The sequence below is a fragment of the Mizuhopecten yessoensis genome, unplaced genomic scaffold (assembly GCF_002113885.1).
Source record: "Mizuhopecten yessoensis strain PY_sf001 unplaced genomic scaffold, ASM211388v2 scaffold6135_1, whole genome shotgun sequence".
Lineage (NCBI taxonomy): Eukaryota > Metazoa > Mollusca > Bivalvia > Pectinida > Pectinidae > Mizuhopecten > Mizuhopecten yessoensis.
The window spans coordinates 1,120,962-1,141,850 of record NW_018406397.1 but is presented as its reverse complement, the minus strand read 5'-3'; the positions used below and the strand labels follow the sequence as shown (position 1 = coordinate 1,141,850).

The 20,889-nt window shown below is 34.3% G+C and overlaps 1 protein-coding gene across 1 annotated transcript; it reads left to right on the top strand.

Moving 5' to 3' along the window:
* Positions 1 to 1,804: 1,804 nt before the first annotated feature.
* LOC110451552 (dehydrogenase/reductase SDR family member on chromosome X-like) lies at positions 1,805 to 20,884 on the top strand. The gene is made up of 8 exons (XM_021499636.1): positions 1,805 to 2,169; positions 8,762 to 8,847; positions 12,255 to 12,462; positions 14,126 to 14,160; positions 15,464 to 15,658; positions 16,255 to 16,408; positions 17,175 to 17,307; positions 18,016 to 20,884. The coding sequence occupies exons 1-8, from the start codon at positions 2,094 to 2,096 to the stop codon at positions 18,146 to 18,148; spliced, it is 1,020 nt and encodes a 339-aa protein (XP_021355311.1). The 5' UTR covers positions 1,805 to 2,093; the 3' UTR covers positions 18,149 to 20,884.
* The last annotated feature ends 5 nt before the right edge of the window (positions 20,885 to 20,889 follow it).

Genomic DNA, 20,889 nt, shown 5'->3' with positions numbered 1-20,889 from the left:
TGTTAGTATTAGGAACGGTTGGAGGTGACAGATTTGATGTTGATTCATGCTAGTTATATGGGAGGTAATGTGTTGATTCATGTTGGTTATATGAAAGGTTAGAGGCTAGATGTTGATTCATGAGAGTTCTGTGAAAGATTACAGGTTGATGCATGCTAGTTATATGGGAGGTAAGATGTTTGTATGAAAAGGTAGATGTTGATTTATGTTGGTTATGTGAAGGTTAGAGGTAAGATGTTGATTTATGTTGGTTATGTGAAATGTAATAGATTGGTTGTTGATTCATGTTGGTTATGTGAAAGGTTATAAGTTAGATGTTGATTCATGTTGGTTATATGAAAGGTGAGAGGTTATATGTTGATTAATTTTAGTGATAGGAACGGTTAGAGGTGACAGATTTTATGTTGATTCATGCTAGTTATATGGGAGGTAAAGTGTTGATTCATGTTGGTTATATGAAAGGTTAGAGGTTAGATGTTGATTCATGTTGGTTATGTGAAAGGTTATAAGTTAGATGTTTATTCATGTTGGTTATATGAAAGGTTAGAGGTTAGATGTTGATTTATGTTAGTGATAGGAAAGGTTAGAGGTGACAGATTTGATGATGACTCCTGAGAGTTCTGTGAAAGGTTACAGGTTGATGCATGTTAGTTTTATGAACGGTTAGAGGTTCCTGGTAAGAGGTTGAGTCATAATAGTTATGTGGGAGGTGAGCTGTTGATTAATGTTTGTTATATGAAAGGTTAGAGGTTAGATGTTGATTCATGTTGGTTATGTGAAAGGTTTGAGGTTAGATGTTGATTCATGTTTGTTATATGAAAGGTTAAATGTTTGATGTTGATTCATGTTGGTTATGTGAAAGGTTAGAGGTTAGATGTTGATTCATGTTGGTTATATAAAAAGTTTGAGGTTTGATGTTGATTCATGTTGGTTATGTGAAAGGTTAGAGGTGAGCTGTTGATTAATGTTTGTTATATGAAAGGATAAATGTTTGATGTTGATTCATGTTGGTTATATAAAAAGTTTGAGGTTTGATGTTGATTCATGTTGGTTATGTGAAAGGTTAGAGGTTATATGTTGATTCATGTTTGTTATATGAAAGGTGAGAGGTTATATGTTGATTTATTTTGGTTATGTGAAAGGTTAGAGGTTAGATGTTGATTCATGTTTGTTGTATGAAAGGTTAGAGGTTTGATATTGATTCATGATAGGTTAAATCCACTGTTTATAACAATAATAGAGGTTAACTTGAAATGGTTTCACTACCTTTTACGAGCGAAATAATTATTTTACATGTAAAACGAGCTCATTTTAACATTGGTAAGGACTGTAGTCATACATTACCAGTGTGTGTGTGTGTGTGTGTGTGTGTGTGTGTGTGTGTGTCATACAGAATTACTTATTTACTGTGTGTCATGCAGACATATTCATACGATTCAACGATGAAGTATGAATGTTTGACATCATGCAAGTGGAGTTGAAATATACCGTACTCTTTTCCTATCAATCAATTCCTCTGTGTGGTCACTGCCAGGGACACATTCGTTGGTATTGATCAGATTGACATTACACGCTTAGAGCTATCAGGTATGTCTTATTGCCTTGCCGAAGTGTGATACTGTTTTAGAAATGGACAAACACATTCAACGACAGTTCGATATTGCTGTGTTAAATCGTCTAGGAGGGATTTATTATTAGCAGAATAGCTGACATGTAATGCTATCGAAGCATCTCCAGTCAATACATGAAGTGGTCTCTAATTATCGTGACTATAAACTAAGCATTGACCCATACCTACAACACCATAGCTCCAAGTGGTCTAAATCGGCTGACTGTTCCCTGGCGCTGGTCAAACCTCCAATGAGATCTCTTCTTAATAATCCGCTATACCAGTTGAGTGAACACATTTGTGATCCGTGTATTACCCCACCTGTACGGTATACCGATTACTAGTGTATCGCTAGCAGTGTAAAGCTCTGTGTGTTTACCGTCGGTATCCCAGGTGTATATTAGCACATATATAAAATATCAGGTGAGAGAGGATGGAACACAGGTGACAACAAGACTAAGTAGTTCACTAATAAGGAATAACCATGGGTCCCCGGGCCAGTATCCCATTAGTGGTCCTCCCCAGGAACTATGTAGTTATTGTGACGGGAGGAGACACAGGTAAGTCTTTTTAGCTGTGACTATACCTGTACTTACGTGTCAAACCTGGTCACGGGCTATATGTGTCACGATAACATAGTTTCTAATCGGTTTTACATCAAAGCCTTCTCCTACTGTTCAGAAAGTGTTATAATTTATATCATTATTTTTTTTATCATTTTTTAGTTTGAATTTGATAGGTAAATTGTCAGGAAACAAATGCGAAGACACGACCTTGACATGTCTTATCAAGCATATGATTATTTAATTGGTAGGACCCAAATACCCCTGAACATTTCAATACCGAGCTGCGTGCCTAGCGTGTTGTCACAGACAAACACCTGATGGTCTGTACCGTGTTTACCGTGGTCAATGAAGGAATGAATTGTAAAAGAACACGTTTGTTATTAATAGGTTTGCTGCGTTTTAGACCCAAAAAAACGACAATATCAACTATAATCATCCATTTGAACATAATGAATATTACTAAATTCATATATTGTGATCATATTTCTCTATAGAAGACCAATATTCTGCTTTTAAATTTTGCCTAGCGTTATTATATGCTTTTTCATTAGTCGTTAAATTGATAATATACCCAACATTAAGGGTATATTCAACATACCTATGAATAACATGATATAATGAATTATGGGTACATTATGGTACTTAATTTAGATGAATGGTTATTTCTATACATGTAGTTAAGAGTGTGATAAGTCTTTATAAGAGTATCATAAAGCATTAAAACTTTCTTCTAACTCATAATTTTATTAACAAATAAACATCTCATAGATAAAGACGTTTGTTTTTTAGCACTCTAGAATAAAAACTGATACAATTACATTAACGTTATATACTTGCTATAGGACAACTACGTAAACCATCGCTCAGCTGTACCTGCACATTGACGTCATATACTTGCTATAGGACAACTACGTAACCGATCGCACAGCTGTACCTGCTCATTGACGTTATATACTTGCTGTAGGACAACTACGTAAATCATCGCTCAGCTGTACCTGCACATTGGCGTTATATACTTGCTATGGGACAACTACGTAAACCATCGCACAGCTGTACCTGCACATTAACGTTATATACTTGCCATAGGACAACTACGTAAACCATCGCTCAGCTGTACCTGCACATTAACGTTATATACTTGCTACAGGACAACTACGTAAACCATCGCACAGCTGTACCTGCTCATTAACGTTATATACTTGCTATAGGACAACCACGTAAACCATCGCACAGCTGTTCCTGCACATTAACGTTATATACTTGCTACAGGACAACTACGGAAACCATCGCACAGCTGTACCTGCCCATTAACGTTATATCCTTGCTATAGGACAACCACGTAAACCATCGCACAGCTGTTCCTGCACATTAACGTTATATACTTGCCATAGGACAACTACGTAAACCATCGCACAGCTGTACCTGCACATTGACGTCATATGCTTGCTATAGGACAACCACGTAAACCATCACACAGCTGTACCTGCTCATTAACGGTATATACTTGCTATAGGACAACTACGTAAACGATCGCACAGCTGTACCTGCACATTAACGTTATATACTTGCTACAGGACAACTACGTAAACCATCGCACAGCTGTACCTGCACATTAACGTCATATACTTGCTATAGGACAACCACGTAAACCATCGCACAGCTGTACCTGCTCATTAACGTTATATACTTGCTATAGGACAACTACGTAAACCATCGCTCAGCTGTACCTGCACATTGACGTTACTTTTTTAAAAGTAAACCCAAACATTAATGAAATATATTTTAGCTTTTAGAGAAAGCATAAATGAAATTCACATAAATGATCTTTTTGTTTCTTTATGAAAAAAAAAATCTTGAGTGTTCATACGTTAACAATGTATCGGCTGTAGACAGGTCCATATAGCACAACCATTAAAATGTTATTGTGTGACAATTCGGTGACTAGTGCGTATGTACTCGGTCACATTCGTTACCTTTTATATGAGCCTCTATTAAATTTATACTGAACCTCCTAAAGACAACAGTTATAACAGTTTACACGACGTTAAACAATACTAAACCAAACTAAACCAAAACTTATGATCAATGCATTTTTCCAATTAGAACCAAAGCTTGTCGGAATGGTATCATCGTGGTACGTTGTATCAGGTGAAAATATATCATCTGTGTAATGCTTCTTCTTAGGTTGTCAGCTTGACTGTATGCCATATTTAAAGCTGCATTGTTAAAATACTTAACCGGGCGATTACATAGGTTGTAAGCTTTACCATTAGGTATATTAGAGCCGAAGGGCACCCACATATTATAGTCAACTTTTATTTGAATGGTTTATGTAATTTGAACTAAATCCAGCTCAAATGCCTTAACGGTATTGACATGCCTCACGTAGGTTTCAAGATATTCATGTTATAAATAGCGTCTAAGGTATTTATTCATCATTTTGGTTAAATGTAAAAGACGTCAGTCATATGTTACAATGTCAAAGTCACATTTGTGTTCGAGTCTGTGAAAGTTTTATGAATCGCTGTCGTAATTTTGTTAAGGATATAGTATTAAAAGCAAGGAGCTATGACTTTAGATGTTGTTCCGAGTCTTAAACAAGTTTATTATAAAATCATATTGTTTCAACACAATGAAATGATACCTTCCATATGTTTTGCCTTAAGGAATTTGTGTAAAGGTGTTACAATTGAAATGTTTCAGTTTAGCTGATCTTGAAGCTATTATCAAGGGTTTAGATGGGTAAAGCATGATTCAATCTAGCAATACATGTACTAAAAGTGTTGTTAAAGGTATTATTCTTTGTAAATCATAGCGCAGTTATTCAAAGCATAATTAACTTAACAAATACTAACTGATGTATTTCACGGACACTTTCAAATATGCTGAATTAATTTACATATTATTTATTGAAAATTTAATGACAACCACAACAAATATCTTTGTTTCGAAAATATGTCACTTTAGATAGCAAGCAGTAGGTAAATTGACTCCGAGCTGAATAGCTCATGACTTACATACTAATCAACGGTCCGTAACGGACAAAATCTGATTTAAGATATTCTTATACGTACACTGTGTTTCCAGTGAACAGAGACGAACTATAAATACATGACCCCTACTAACGGCTGTTTGGTGATCTCTTGGATAACCTGTGAATACAAATAAACAATATGGTATACTATGACGCATATTGTTAAGCCGAACATCTACTTTACAGATGATGGTGTTAGTGAGTGGATTAGAACACACATATCTTACCTAGAGTGGGGCAATAATGGTCGGGCGTCTTATTTTAAAACGCCATATATACATATATATATCAATACGGTAGCACCTTCTTACGAGTAATTTATGCAAATGTGATCATTTCATCGTTTAGTTTCCTTTTCTAATTAATAACATACATACAGAGTAAGAATAGTTCAGTTATTCGTGTTACCTGTCATTGGTCTTTCTGCTTGCCTAGATAAATAGGTATCGATGACCACCAATGCATTGCTTGGCCAGGGATTTTACCTAAAAGACTTTTGTTTTCAAGAGATGTCAGGGCCTCCGTCATGATCCGATTTCTATCGACGATATCAATTTCAATTATTCATAACAAATAAGGACTTGTTTGGAGTGTCTCACATCGACAATGATGTATACAATTTACCAGATTTAACGGAATATACCATAATAAGTCAAATATATGTGGTAGAGGAAATCATTTTCCTTCGAGAGCGACTGTATTGTATAGGGTTTCCTTTCTGTAACTGTGTTCTTATATCAGGTATTGTCATTATGTGTTGCGGCCGTGGTATATTTTGCCCTTGTTTGTAAACACTGTAGTAGAATTTGTTCGTGTGCGTTGACGCCGTGGTATATCATATGATTGTATGTTGACGTCCTGGTATATCATATGATTGTATGTTGACACTGTAGTAGAATTTGTTCGTGTGCGTTGACGCCGTGGTATTTCATATGATTATATGTTGACGCCCTGGTATATCATATGATTGTATGTTGACACTGTAGTAGAATTTGTTCGTGTGCATTGACGCCCTGGTATATCATATGATTGTATGTTGACGCTGTAGTATGCTCTGTCTTGCGTGTTGATGTTGTGCTATAGTTTTGTCTTCTGTGTTGTCGATATGGAATATTTCGCTCTTCCATTTTAACATTCGTTGCATTAAGTCCTTGTGAGTAGGCGCTTTGGTATGTTTTGTTCTGTGTTGACGCTGTTGTATGCATTATGCTTTTGTGTTGACACCGTGGTAAACACTGTGGTATACTTGGTCCATGTGTGTTGAAGCTGTGTCACATTTTGTCATTTTGAGTTGGAACTTTTTAATGTTTTGTTTTGTGTTGACGCTGTTGTATGTTTACACTTCTGAGTTGACGCTGTTGTATGTTCACACTTCTGAGTTGACGCTGTTGTATGTTTACACGTCTGAGTTGACGCTGTTGTATGTTTACACGTCTGAGTTGACGCTGCTGTATGTTAACATTTCTGAGTTGACGCTGTTGTATGTTAACACTTTCTGGGTTGACGCTGTTGTATGTTTACACTTCTGAGTTGACGCTGCTGTATGTTAACACTTCTGAGTTGACGCTGTTGTGTGTTTACACTTCTGAGTTGACGCTGTTGTGTGTTTACACTTCTGAGTTGACGCTGTTGTATGTTAACATTTCTGAGTTGACGCTGTTGTATGTTAACACTTTCTGGGTTGACGCTGTTGTATGTTTACACTTCTGAGTTGACTCTGTTGTATGTTTACACTTCTGAGTTGACGCTTTTGTATGTTTACACGTCTGAGTTGACGCTGTTGTATGTTTACACTTCTTAGTTGACGCTGTTGTGTGTATACACTTCTGAGTTGACGCTGTTGTATGTTTACATTTCTGAGTTGACGCTGTTGTATGTTTAAACTTCTGAGTTGACGCTGTTGTATGTTTACACGTCTGAGTTGACGCTGTTGTATGTTAACATTTCTGAGTTGACGCTGTTGTATGTTTACACTTCTGAGTATGACGCTATTGTATGTTAACACTTCTGAGTTGACGCTGTTGTATGTTTACACGTCTGAGTTGACGCTGTTGTATGTTTACACTTCTGAGTTGACGCTGTTGTATGTTTACACTTCTTAGTTGACGCTGTTGTGTGTATACACTTCTGAGTTGACGCTGTTGTATGTTTACACTTCTGAGTTGACGCTGTTGTATGTTTTTACTTCTGAGTTGACGCTGTTGTATGGTTACACTTCTTAGTTGACGCTGTTGTTTGTATACCCTTCTGAGTTGACGCTGTTGTATGTTTTTACTTCTGAGTTGACGCTGTTGTATGTTAACACTTTCTGAGTTGACGCTGTTGTATGTCTACACTTCTGAGTTGACTCTGTTGTATGTTTACACTTCTGAGTTGACACTGTTGTATGCTTACACTTCTGATTTGACGCTGTTGTATGTTTACACTTTCTGAGTTGACGCGGTTGTATGTTTACACTTCTGAGTTGACGCTGTTGTATGTTTACACATCTGAGTTGACGCTGTGTACAATGTGTATATATTGTCCTTGTGTGTTGATACAATGTTGTTGTTTAGTTTTTTCCTACTTGGTTTGTTTTATTATTGTTTATTGACACTGTGGTTTATGTTATCTGTGTGTGTTGATGCTTCTGTTTATTTTCTACTTTACTTCTATTGGTAATATCCTTCTCTTTAAAAGGAAGGAAGAAAGAAAAAGTACGTTAGCATTTCAATCTGCTTTTTGCATTAAGCAAAAGTATCCCATTTGCAATGATGATAACTGCACAAGCTTTCACAGAATTTTAAAGGGAATGCTCGTTTTGCTATTACAGCATTTCCTGAATTTCTGGTCTACTGTACCGATCAATATCAATAGTTGTACGTGAGACCCAACGTTGTGTCGGAAACTAAATGACAATATCAATTTCCTAAAATAAAATTCATTAAACATGCATTTGCTACATTGTTTTTTCAGTGTTTAGATTTAAATTGATTGCGTCGATATATAATGACGAGTGATCCATATTTAGATAAAACCTAAAATGCCTTGTTATGTTTATCAATGTTTAATGTCAAAACCAATATCAAGCGTACTGTCGGCATAACGTTTTGTGTTATATGTTGGGGATCGAATAAAGTGTAGAACATCACTTTTATCATTAATTAGTCTGCATGGACGATATAGATAAAATATTTATTGCACACCAAATCGGCGGAGACAAACGGAGGGTGACAGAGAATAAGAACAGAAGACAGTGACAGTGAAAATAACGTTATTTTTATCATAATAAAATATGTAGCAACTTTGTTTGACTATTTATAGGATATAAACGGTAAAAAAATATTCTGTTTATCATGCTTTGTAATTTCTTCAGCAATTGTTTAATGGCAAAGCAGAAACTTTTTTCAAATGGCAATCTTGCCTGCCATTATGAACGCCAACTGCTGTTTCAGTACACGAATATTCCTGAACATTCATGATATTATGCAACGGTTGATAATGCTAAACACATGTCTAGCTGTATACCACAGTTATCTTCACAAAGCTTAACCTAGTTTTTCCCTTTGACAGGTATCGGCTATGAGACTGCCAAGTTTATAGCCATGATGGGACCAACCGTCATCATTGCATGTCGTTCAAAGGAAAAGGCTGAAAGAGTAAGCTTTCATATTCGTCCGGTTTTTGTCCCTTTCATTCCGTATCCCCTGGCTATCACACAACACATGAACTTAACTTAATAAACACCTGTCATAAATGCACCAATGATTGTGAAGAACATGCTAGACAGTCTACATGTAATGCATTGAAAACAAAAGATTAGTCATTGTATGTGGCAAGAGCATATTAGTGACATCCTACTTTGTATACTTAGCATAGGAATAATGATATTGTCACCAACTGCACATTGCCCACACATGACGATCTGCATGAATGCTTTACGTTTTGTCAGGATTAGATTTTAAGATACAGAACCCGGATATTCTACACGGATACCTAGAAATTTAACAATCTGTCCCCTTTGATTAAGACCCCCTTATCTCATTTCAAAGAGGATAAACGTTTATTTCATTCAATTAAACAAAACAAATGTTATGTTTTCATGTATTTTAAGCAATCTCCATATTGTTACCTACACAATGAAATCAACATATGTGACCAATCTAAATATTATATAAGTATGTTTTGTTATCTGCATTGTCAGTTTTTGAATGATACAACACCGTATCTGTTACACATTAATCTGTAAACTAAAGATAGAAATACTGATATTGTCACCAACTACAAATCGCATTCACATGGTTATCTACAAGAATGATTTACGTACATTGTATCATAAGGATTAAAGTTTAAGATATAAAAACCGGATATTCTAAACAAATACCAACAAGTCAGTCCTAATATTCCGAGTATTAATTCAAGATCCTGGTATGTTAATTCAAGTAAAAAATAGGGATACTGGTATTATATGGACTATTCCAAGTAATGACTAAGGATCCTTGTATTTAATGCCAAATCGTGGCGCAGTGGGTAGCGAACTCGCCTTTCACGATGACTGCCACGGTCCGATTCTTTGATCGGACCTGAAAAGGTATGGGCCAACTGCCCAACCACGTAGGTTTTTTTCCGGGAACTCTGGTTTTCTCCCAAATAAAGACCTCATGTGTGCTACCATTTTCGCCAACTGGAGTGATAAATAAAAGTTGATAGTCCTTGTTTTGCAATTTTGTTGTAAAATAAATCAAGCATGATTAAATTTAAATGCCGATTCAAATTTCATATACTATCTTATTATGAACTGTAGGTTTATCTCGAATGTGTGTTTTGTAGTTTCTTGTTTGATAAAAGCATCTTGAAACTAAATTTCAAAAAACAAAAGAACAATTTATCAAAAATCAAAATGAAACCGAAGTGTGTAAAAACGTAACCAGGCATCTGTTGCTGGTGTTCTGACGAGATGATTTGTTTAGCACGGGAACCGAAGCCGAAACACCGTTAATTTAATTCACTTAATAAGTATCAGTACCCATTATATAATTGACACAGTATGGAGAAAAAGCATAACTTATTTTTTGAAACAAACAAAATAACAATAATGTATACATCTTTTATCACTGGATCAGTATCAATATCCGTTATGTTATTGACACGCTATAAAAAAGGTCAAAATCTATTTGTTGAAACAAAAGAACACTTTCTCGGTGTGTGTTCTTTACCTGGAGATAATTTGGAATCAAACGATATAGTTTTTTTTATTCTGATTGATAAATGTCACGAATTTTACATTTACGTTACTTTAGAAATAAACAAAGAAACCTCGATGAATTCAAGTCCTGATTTTAATATACACAGTAGTTATTTTCAGGTGACATTCTGTAATATAAATATAAACATTTGTAATGCTTTCCCTTACCCTGGACAAGTGTATCCACACTTTTCCCGGTGTGAAATATCCCTATTGCAAGCAAGACATTCCTCAAGCATAACAACGGTAAGACGCTATGTCAACATTGCATCCACCTCTTGCAAACAACGCATTGAGTCAATAACTTTTACATCCCTTTCTACGAAGGCCAGGGTCAACAGGGTAAGAGAAAAAGAATCATTCACCCCATTGAGTAAATGTTGGGGAATCCAAACCCCCTGGGGGGGAATCTTAAGTTCCCAGACACTTGGTAAGTCCCTTGTTTGGAAATTTACGAATCTGCCCCCTTTTGTGATATCCCATTATCTCATCTACAAGGGAATGACGGATTCTTTTGATATCTATCCAATCAAAAAAAAGGTAATTGGGCAGTTATCACATGTACATGTAATAAGCAATCTCCATAATGTTACCTACATAATAAAATCAACATATCCGACCCATCTAAATATTACATGAGCAAGCACTGTTATCGGCATATTGTTATGTTCATATTGTAATTATCATAATCGAACAAACTGCTGCTTATGATTTACCATCATCAATAATACACGGTAATATAAATAACGTCATCAGCATATGTATATCTAAATATAAGTATACAGTTACCTGATTAGATTTTAAACATTTTAATTGAAGAATATACAGAATCTGTACATCTTACATAGGTACTAAGGTTAAAATACGTTGTGTCATTTTAATCATGTGTTATATGCATTTGCATTTATACAACAAAGTGATACACACGTGTGCTAAGGTCTGTAAACGTATCATTTGATACACCAATGACTGATCGTAAGAAGCAACTAATGTGAGAGTTCTGCAGACGTGTATTTATACAATATATATATAGTAAGGTATTCAACAATAGAACACTTAACGTCACTTTATATCGTAAAAGTTTCATCGGAGAAGTGTGTATAAAGTTTCTATTACATCTACATCTGACGAGACATCTAAGGGAACACAATTCGTCTGTTAGCCATCATAATGTCTCATCTTCATGCGGTTTCTGTTTATTGCAATTACGTTAAACAATTTTCAAATAAATTAATAAAGGTCACGTTAACATTTGTATAGTTTTACTATTTACTTAATAGTTTTAACTTAGAAACATGATACACACTGTTAAGAGTTAATGCTGATTTGCTTGTATGCTTTGTAAATACGTGAACGCCAATAACATGCTCTTTCTCAATGATAACAAACATCTATATCCGATTCAAGTATGTATTTAGCTGTATTTTGAAAGTACACTCTATGTTAAAATTAAAAACTTTGACTTATGAATTTGCTATCAAACTACATACGTAAAGCCTGCTGGAAAGCATTCTTCTCGTGCTCCCGGTATTATGCAATGCTTTATTCACATAATGAAAGGTATACGGGTAGCTTCAGAATTTTAAAATACCGGACAATAGCATATACAGTTATACCGTCGCAAAATTCATTAAATGTTCTGACTTATTCTACATTTTATGTAGATAAGGTATCAGTTTCGATGACTTTTTTTCATAATTGAACTTGGGTACTACATTTACATGTAATGAACGTTTTTTGTCCGTAGTATCACTCAACCCAAATAAAATACATGTATGATAATATACCTTATGTATTTTTGTACAATGCTCTTTTATGCAGGCTATAGAACAAATGAACGAAGAATTCCAACAGGAGAAAGAGAATTCAACACAGAACATAATAAGCGATGACCGACTAAGCTTAGAGTTTGGTAAGCTGGACCTGGCCAGTCTTAAGTCAACTATGGATTTTGTGGAGGAGTTCAAGGCATCTGAACGAAAACTGCACGTTCTCATCTGTAACGCTGGAGTCATGATGGCTGACGAGAGTAAGTTTTGATATTAAGTGTATATATCACCTTATGTGACAGTATACTCCATTCCAAAAGAGTTCTTATGAAACACCTTTGACAAATGGTTATTTAGATAAGACATTTTAACTGAAAACATCTTTCAACTCTTTAATATATTACAAGACTTGATACAATTTGGGAAATGCATCATTATTTAATAAAGCATTGTCTTTAGAATGCCAATACAGAAAACTGTTCCAAAGCTTAATTACAAGGTAATAGCGTAAGGTAGTAAACCACCTTAAAATGACATTGTTGCGAAGAGCCTATACTTTTGAATTCTATTAAAAGGGGGTTATCAGTTATCCTTTGCAATATTTATAAGAACTTCAAAGGATAGCAGCTGTCAACCTCTTTAAATAGTGAAGGGTACAACCCCACTTCCAAAGTTCTACAGATATGTAGTGCAAGCCAGTTTCGGGTTCAGACTGTCTTGCCTTTTTTAATCTCTCCGCTCCTATTTCTGTAATTTTCTTAAACTCCTTTTATCTTTGTACGTTGACTTTGTTTTCCTTTAGTTTTAAACCGTTTATGCGCAAACAATTTAGTTGATTGATGGTTTTGCTAATGTGTTCTGAAAATATTTGATTTTCTTACTTGCACCTTTGTTACGTTTTTAATTGAAATATTAGAAAAACGCAGTAATTGTTGATAGTATTCAGAGCAGTACTGCACTAAATAGGCATATATGACATAATTCATGTCATGACATTATACACGCCTTAAGGGGTAGTTAATATTCAAACATTTGCTTTACATAAGCAAAAGGCGTGAGGTGTCAGAGATATGCATTACCAAGATCATATGAAGCTGAAGCATATCAATGATGTGCAAGGTCTTACAATACAAAACTATTTTATTGTCAAAGGAACGGTGGTAACTATCGTGGAAACGTTATAAGAAAATTCCTGCAGGATTGATGCAAATGCAAAACATTTAGAAAATAAGGCCTATAGCCATGTCAATAATGATATTGAAATTGGTCATCCATGTGCCCTATCTTTATATACTACTAATACATTGTAAATGGAATTGAACATGTGTCGCTCGTTTTGAAATATGGATTTGTTGGGCGCTAGACAAATACAGTACCTTAGTACAGTTACTAGGCCTATAATGTATTACAATGAATGACTATAAACCTATAAACGCCAAGTAGCACTACATATCCTGGCATTTTTCAATTGAGGGTACTTAATAATTAACCTGCGTCGTGTGACACCTGCAGTTTCAATGGAGTGGCATAGCTGTATTATAAATATTACATATTTTTCATATTGTATTGACACAGACTGCTTACATAAAAACGTCGAGGATGACATGCTTTAGTCTGACGAGAAACTTTCAGATTCCAATAAGAGGAAATGTATATTGATAGCTAGTGTGCTTTTAACACAATTGAAATACATAAAGTCGTATTCATTGTAAGCCTATACTTTATATACCACAGTACTTGGTCTTTTATATCACTGAATATACTTTATACTTTATACTTGCCTTAAATTTACATCATTCTTCTTTTTTATGTTTTTGTGATATCGACATTTTAAGTAGAAATGAACAAGTGTTGTCAATGTCACTTTCTATATAAGACTTTTATGATTGACACTCTTTATTTCAATTTGTTTTGTTTATTTAGTTGTGACAGAAGATAATTACGAGCTCACATATCAGGTAAGTGTGGTAACTGCCAAAGACATTTCTCTCATACTGATATTTGGATTAAAGAAAACCTTGACATGGTTCATGACTATTCATTTCTCAGATCAGAATCAGGAATAATGTAATTTCAGGAAAAAACCTAAGGGTTTCCAGAAATAATATGAACAACATAGAAGGGGGAATGCTGCCCCTATCCAACCACACACGCACCATCCAAACATTACTCTCATCCACCAACCCCAATCCAACGCCAATTCGTGATTGAAATTCCAATTCCACGTACAGTATCTTATACACATTGGAAAAACCCAATGTAAACCTTGTATCTTTATACAATAAAAAAAAACGAACTCGAGTTAGGTGTAATGATAATCAGCAACCATCCGTTTGGGAACTTTCGTATATTTACATATATAGGGATAAATACTCTTTGCTTTATTTGAGAGTTGATTACGGATAAGAATATGTCGTGGACATATACTAGTCAGAAAAACATCGTCAAGATTTATAGCATTTTGCGAACTCCGATCTTTAGAAACGTGTGATTGGAAAAACTGAAAAAGGCAAGAAACAGAAGCTCATTTAAGCTTCCAAAATATAATATACCAATGGTAAGAAATGAAAAAGAAAATGTACACAGTTGTTGCATTTTGACAGATTTGTTGTATATTTATGCACATCATGTACATGCAATTTAGATGCTGAACAAAATACAAGTACTGATTGTAAATGGAGAATAGAGTGATGCAATATTGATGAATGTTAGTTGCAGGCGTGCTATTGTATCCCTCTTGACGGAGTCATGGTTTCGCTTTAAACGACACAAAATCGGTTTACTATACAACATTCCTATAACAGTAATGTAAAGTAATCCAATCTGTTTGGTTCATAGAAATTAAATATATAAAATAGATACTACGTAAAGAGATTTTCATAAAAAAATATATTTGTATAATGATGCACGCCAACCTTTCCACAAATAAATACATAATTACCATATCTTTTTTGTTTTTAGAGAGACAACTTGTGTGTTTAAATCAATTCCTCATATGACAAAAAGATGAAAGGTTTCTATTTTATATAACGTGACTTGATCAAAGACAGTTTCCTGTTTTCGCCTCAGGATTATACGATAGCGACTGATCAAATGACCCGATTGTATGATCATGCAAATTATGTTACAAAAATGAGTAATTTTTATAACTGAACTTGAGTTTTAAATTAGCATATGTTACATATCGTTCATACAAAACTTAAAAACTGTTTGTGCTGGTTTGTTATTCCTCTTGTTTGATATAAAAAAATCTAATTTCAGGTTAATTACCTTAGTCAGTTCCTGATCATGGCAAATTTGCTCCCGATCATGAAAACTTCCGGAAATGACGTCAGAATAGTTCTGGTGTCGAGTGCAGCACACAAGCATTGTCATTATGATGCTAACTATGCGGCAGGACAGCGAATGAAAAACCACGATCCACTACAATGCTACAGTAACACGAAGTTGTATCAGGTAACTTTACATAGAAACGGATTATTGCGAATATATGTAGAGTATTTTAAAACGAAAATTTCAAATTATGTAGAACAATTTTACTGTTCTATGTCGAAGATATTGACTGAAATAACCTAACAATTGACGTTTTTATAAATGTATGTCTTTGCAACAGTTTATGTCATCGCTATGACAACGAACATTTCAATTGATATCAATGATAACTTCAAATCCTACTTTTTCCTGTTTTCTCTCCCATTTTTTCATGATATGGACGATATATAGGCGGGTTTTTTAATACATGCGCTCATACCTAGGTACATTTTATAATAGTGCCCATTCCATCCAACTGTCCTGAATATGATGGAATATTGAGTTAAAAAGATCTTAGGTAAAGGGAATTCATTCGAGACCCTCAAAGTTTTATAATTTATGAGATATATCAACAATGACTTGTCAAGTACCAGCTTTAAAATCTGCTTTGTGGCTTAGTGAATTCATTATGCAACCACATTATGTACGTTTACAAAAACAAAATCATTATATCTTTTCCATTGTTTTGGTAAAAGTGGCACATTGATACATTATATACGTTATGAATATATTTCTAACAGATAATGCAAATGTATAGCATAGACCGGATGCTGGAGAAGACACACGTCGAATTATATTCTGTACATCCGGGATATGTGGCCAAGGACCTTTACCGGCGAAATCGACACTTTGGATCAAAGTTCAACTGTTATCGATGTTGTTTGAAATGTTTATGTAAGTTGTAACACTGTTACAGTTAACAAGTGATTTCAAAATAATTTAATATCAAGAAAAACATGACATTAGGGAAGATACAACTGCTGATTCTTTAACGGCAACATTTAGTTTTGTATTGTACAATGATAACTGACTTTGAAAACATGTAATAAAATATAAGAACTTGTTGCCAAATGATTTTTATTTTACCAACATTCTAGTTTAATTCCGGCCAAATGATCCAGTCCATAGTAGTGACATTAAAGACAGGCTTTAGTGTAGTGGATCATTTCATATAAACTGCTAATCTTAAATGTCAGTAAAAGGACTTCAGTTTCAGGAAGAACCACCCCCTAACCCTAGGGATGATATTCTTAATTGTCTAATCCGAGGCTTGCTTCAAGCCGTTGGTAAGACATTAAGGAATCTAGAAGCATACCCTTACCTAAAGACATGATTCTTTTCTCCCCTGCTATCAATTATTTATTTGAAAACATTAGTTATCAGAATGTGTAATCTATAAAGCTGATTGTGACGTCATAAATGTATGCCTTGACGTCATCTCACATTTTCTTTCTGCATTTTATCCGTAACACCATCGGAGGCGAAAGAGAAATTGCTGCTGATTTACATTCTCGATTGGCAACACTCTGAGTATGAGGAACATAATATTATAAAAAGACAGGTTTCACTTACATCTATATCAGGTTTATTTTCTTTGTTACAATGTTTTACGGTTTCCTTCAGCGCTGATTGCCAAAATTGTTGAAATAATGTTTTGTAGGTATGGTCAAGACCCCTCGAAAGGGTTCCGCCACGACGTTATACGCTGCTGTCAGTCCTGGACTGAAGGGCCTTAGTCGAGCCTACTTCACTCACTCCCGGGACGCCCCCGCGTTTCCTAGTCGGACCGCCAGGTACGTATGTTAACAAAGATATTACAAAAGCAGTGACATTTGTCTGAACAGAACACAACAGAGAACAGATATAATTTTCATTTGTAAAAGATTTATTCATACAGCTGTCAGAGTATTGTCATTTACGTACACATTCATTTTGTAGAATATATCTGTATGACATTTATTTTGCATTCTTACAACAATATACCGCTGTTTACACGTGAATTGAAGGACAACACTTTTCCAAAAAAGAATTATGATTATTTTTTTTTTTATTTTATTTTTTTATTTTTTTACAAGACAAGACAAAAACATATATGACATTGTTCCTAAGTACATGATTGTTCATACATATTAAACAAAGATCATCATCATCATCATCAGACATCATCATCATCATATAAGATATTATTATGATTATTAACGTCCGGAATAGATACAGTATAGATACAGTTACTTTCAGCGCGAATGGACACAAATATTGCCGTACAATTACGAAAGGATGTGAGAGAAACATATGTAACATGCATTTTAATTCTCAACGGGTTTAACGAAATCGATACCGTTCTATAGGCTTTACTATATATGTGCAATTACGCTGTACCAGGACTATGTATTATGTTAAAATCATTATGTGCTTCATTAACAACCTCAAGTTACTTTGTGTCCTCCGAGTTACCATTTCCTCCTTCATCAAACTCTATTCGATATTTTGGTCATTTTCAGAGACAGAGAATTGCAGGATTATCTTCTACAGTGCACTATAGAAAACCTGAAAGAATACCTACCTGAAGATTTCATTCGAGAATCACTCCGTACTGTGAAAAAGACGAACACAAAATCGTCGACAAGTCAATGAGTGCTGGAATAGTTTATGAACTCATCACGACACATAAGCCATTTTAAAAAATATGCTTTGTCTCTTTATCATGGGATCTTTTACGTCAATACCCAAGCAATACGAAGTCAGTTTCCTACAGATAGTATATGTCGTTTGTCTATTTTGTCATATGATTCGAACATGAAAGACTGTACCTTTTTGTCATTGTTTTTTCTCACCTGCTGCATATATGCTGATAGTATCTCTTGATTGACTTAATAGAGGTATGAATTGAACATATGTCATGTCATGTCAGTTTATCAATATGACCTGGATGCCTTGTGATTCTGGTTCGGGTCTGTAATCAGCAACCTCCTGTTTGATATCGAGCTCACTGCTATTTCACCTTTCCTTTTATTATTCTTTATTATACTACCGACGTAAACATCCTGATAACTCCGATGCATCTAATTAATAATTAAAACCTTTTACTATCGTCCGGTGTTTATATCAATAATTGAGTGTCTTCTTTTTACCATACATCATGTACGTGCTTACTAATGCTAACCTAACGGTATAACAACCAACGACATATCATACAGCCGTAAGGTATGCTAAAACCAATCCGATTGTTACACTATTCCTGTAACTGTTGATCCGGAAGTCGTCGTTTTGATCACGAGACAGTTTGTCATTTAACTTGGATACCTAGAATGCTCTTTTTATTAAGAGAGAGAGAAAAGAAACCTGGACCAGTACCAACAAAAAGAAAAGAAAAGAGAAGTGTTTAGAGGGTATGGATTTTACATGACAAAATATGTACACATTTTACGCCACACATTTCTAGTGCTTCTCTCATCAACCATGATAATAAGATTAGATAGTGCTACTTATGTGAAATCCGTCCAATTTCATCGTATTTCATTTTATTATATGTGTTTCAAATATTTATGTATTTTTATAAAAAATAAAAAATAAATAAAAAAACGATCCCATTTTACTGTCATTTTAGACAAATAACACTGTCATTCTATATGTGAGATTTTAAATAAAAATAAGTATGTTATAGTGCTAATAGCGTGAATCCGTCCAATTATAAACATTACTTAAAATATTAAGAACCCACCGTCCTACTGAAACTTCAATAATGATTTTTTTTTCGCGATCAAAATATTTATGAATATATATTTCATTCAGTCATAGAGATGTCAAAACAGAAGTTAATGAAAAATGTAATCGTGTAATAGACACGTATATCCTCTTCGTGAAAGCAAATGACATGTACTCTTCCCAGGAAAAAACGCACGTATCCCTGTTGTAATGCTTTAAATTCAACAACACACGACTAAAAATAAACATAACATATTGTGTGTATATTTAATATTGAAACTTATTGGAAGTTGTAGAATATTTGTAATGATACATTGCATAGCATACACATTGTAAAGCATAATACGCTTTTTATCATTCAACAGTCCTTAGCATAATACTTTATATAGTTTGCATTGTAAACATATGTTGTTTAACAATATTACTATTGTTGTCCCAATCAGAAAGGCTGTGATTTTCCGAACTTTGTTAGATAGACCATAGGTTACATTCAGTATGAACAGTATTTCTTTTGAACAGGAGGTAAATATTCTTCCCGATTGTCTTAAGTTAATATAATTATTCAATTAATAAACAACGAAGAAATCCTTTAGGTTTTAAATGTGTCTATGTTTGGTGTATAAATGAAGGCTGCCATGCGCCAGTTGCTCAAAGGTTGGTTAAATTTAAACCAGTGGTAAGTGAAAAGTTAAATTGTTTCCTTTAGAAAACCGGGGGTTTCAAAGCAAACTGTAACCACAAAACACATCCATCGGATCTGTTGAAACAAATTTATAGCAGTGAAATGATGTCGGATGTTCTTGATTTGGTGTATTCAAATTTTGAAATTCTCTCAGATCACAGGTCAACTCTTTGAGCAACCGATGCCAGATTGCCTTCTTTTACAGTAATACAAATTATTTAATATTGTTATGTACCTGTTATAGTTGCATTGACAGTTTATATACATTTCTATGTTTGTTTCATACTCGCAGTAAAACAAATAAGAAGGTATGAATGTCTGACAAAACACACCTTTTTTAATCTACGGGCTGCAGTATATATGATGCATATGTAACAAACCACTGGAATAAACTGCTTTCCGTTAAATATGACAGCGGGAAACCAATTCATCAAGGATGAAATAAAATACACAGGTATATTGTGTAATGATTACTTAAACATTAAATAGATGATTAGATAGTGTATGTACAGTGTAAATCTAAACCTTATGTTAATCAAGCATATGCATGTAACATATGTTTCATGAAAATGTACCTAATGATATTATATGGAATAAATGAGTAAAGTGTTTTTTTTCTTTTTCTTTTAAATGAGGAATTTATGAAACATACACATGTAAATGTATAGACATATCTATTGACTTTGAACCGCATTACGTTGTTGTAAACACACTATAAAGATGTCTATGTTTGGATTGCAAGTCAATTTTATGAACCTAAGTTAAAATATTGGGCGTCTACAATGTACAAGGAATAAAATATAATTAATTCGTTGGTGATATTGATTATAACATCTTTTCAGTATTTGTCAACTTGGCGCTTGACAGTCTGTTTTAATCAACACGGTGGATATCTAATAATAGTTCGGAGCTAATAGTTCTATTGACTCCGACTGATAACAATAAATTACAGAAAGGAAAATATAATAAAAATATTACATCAGAAGTT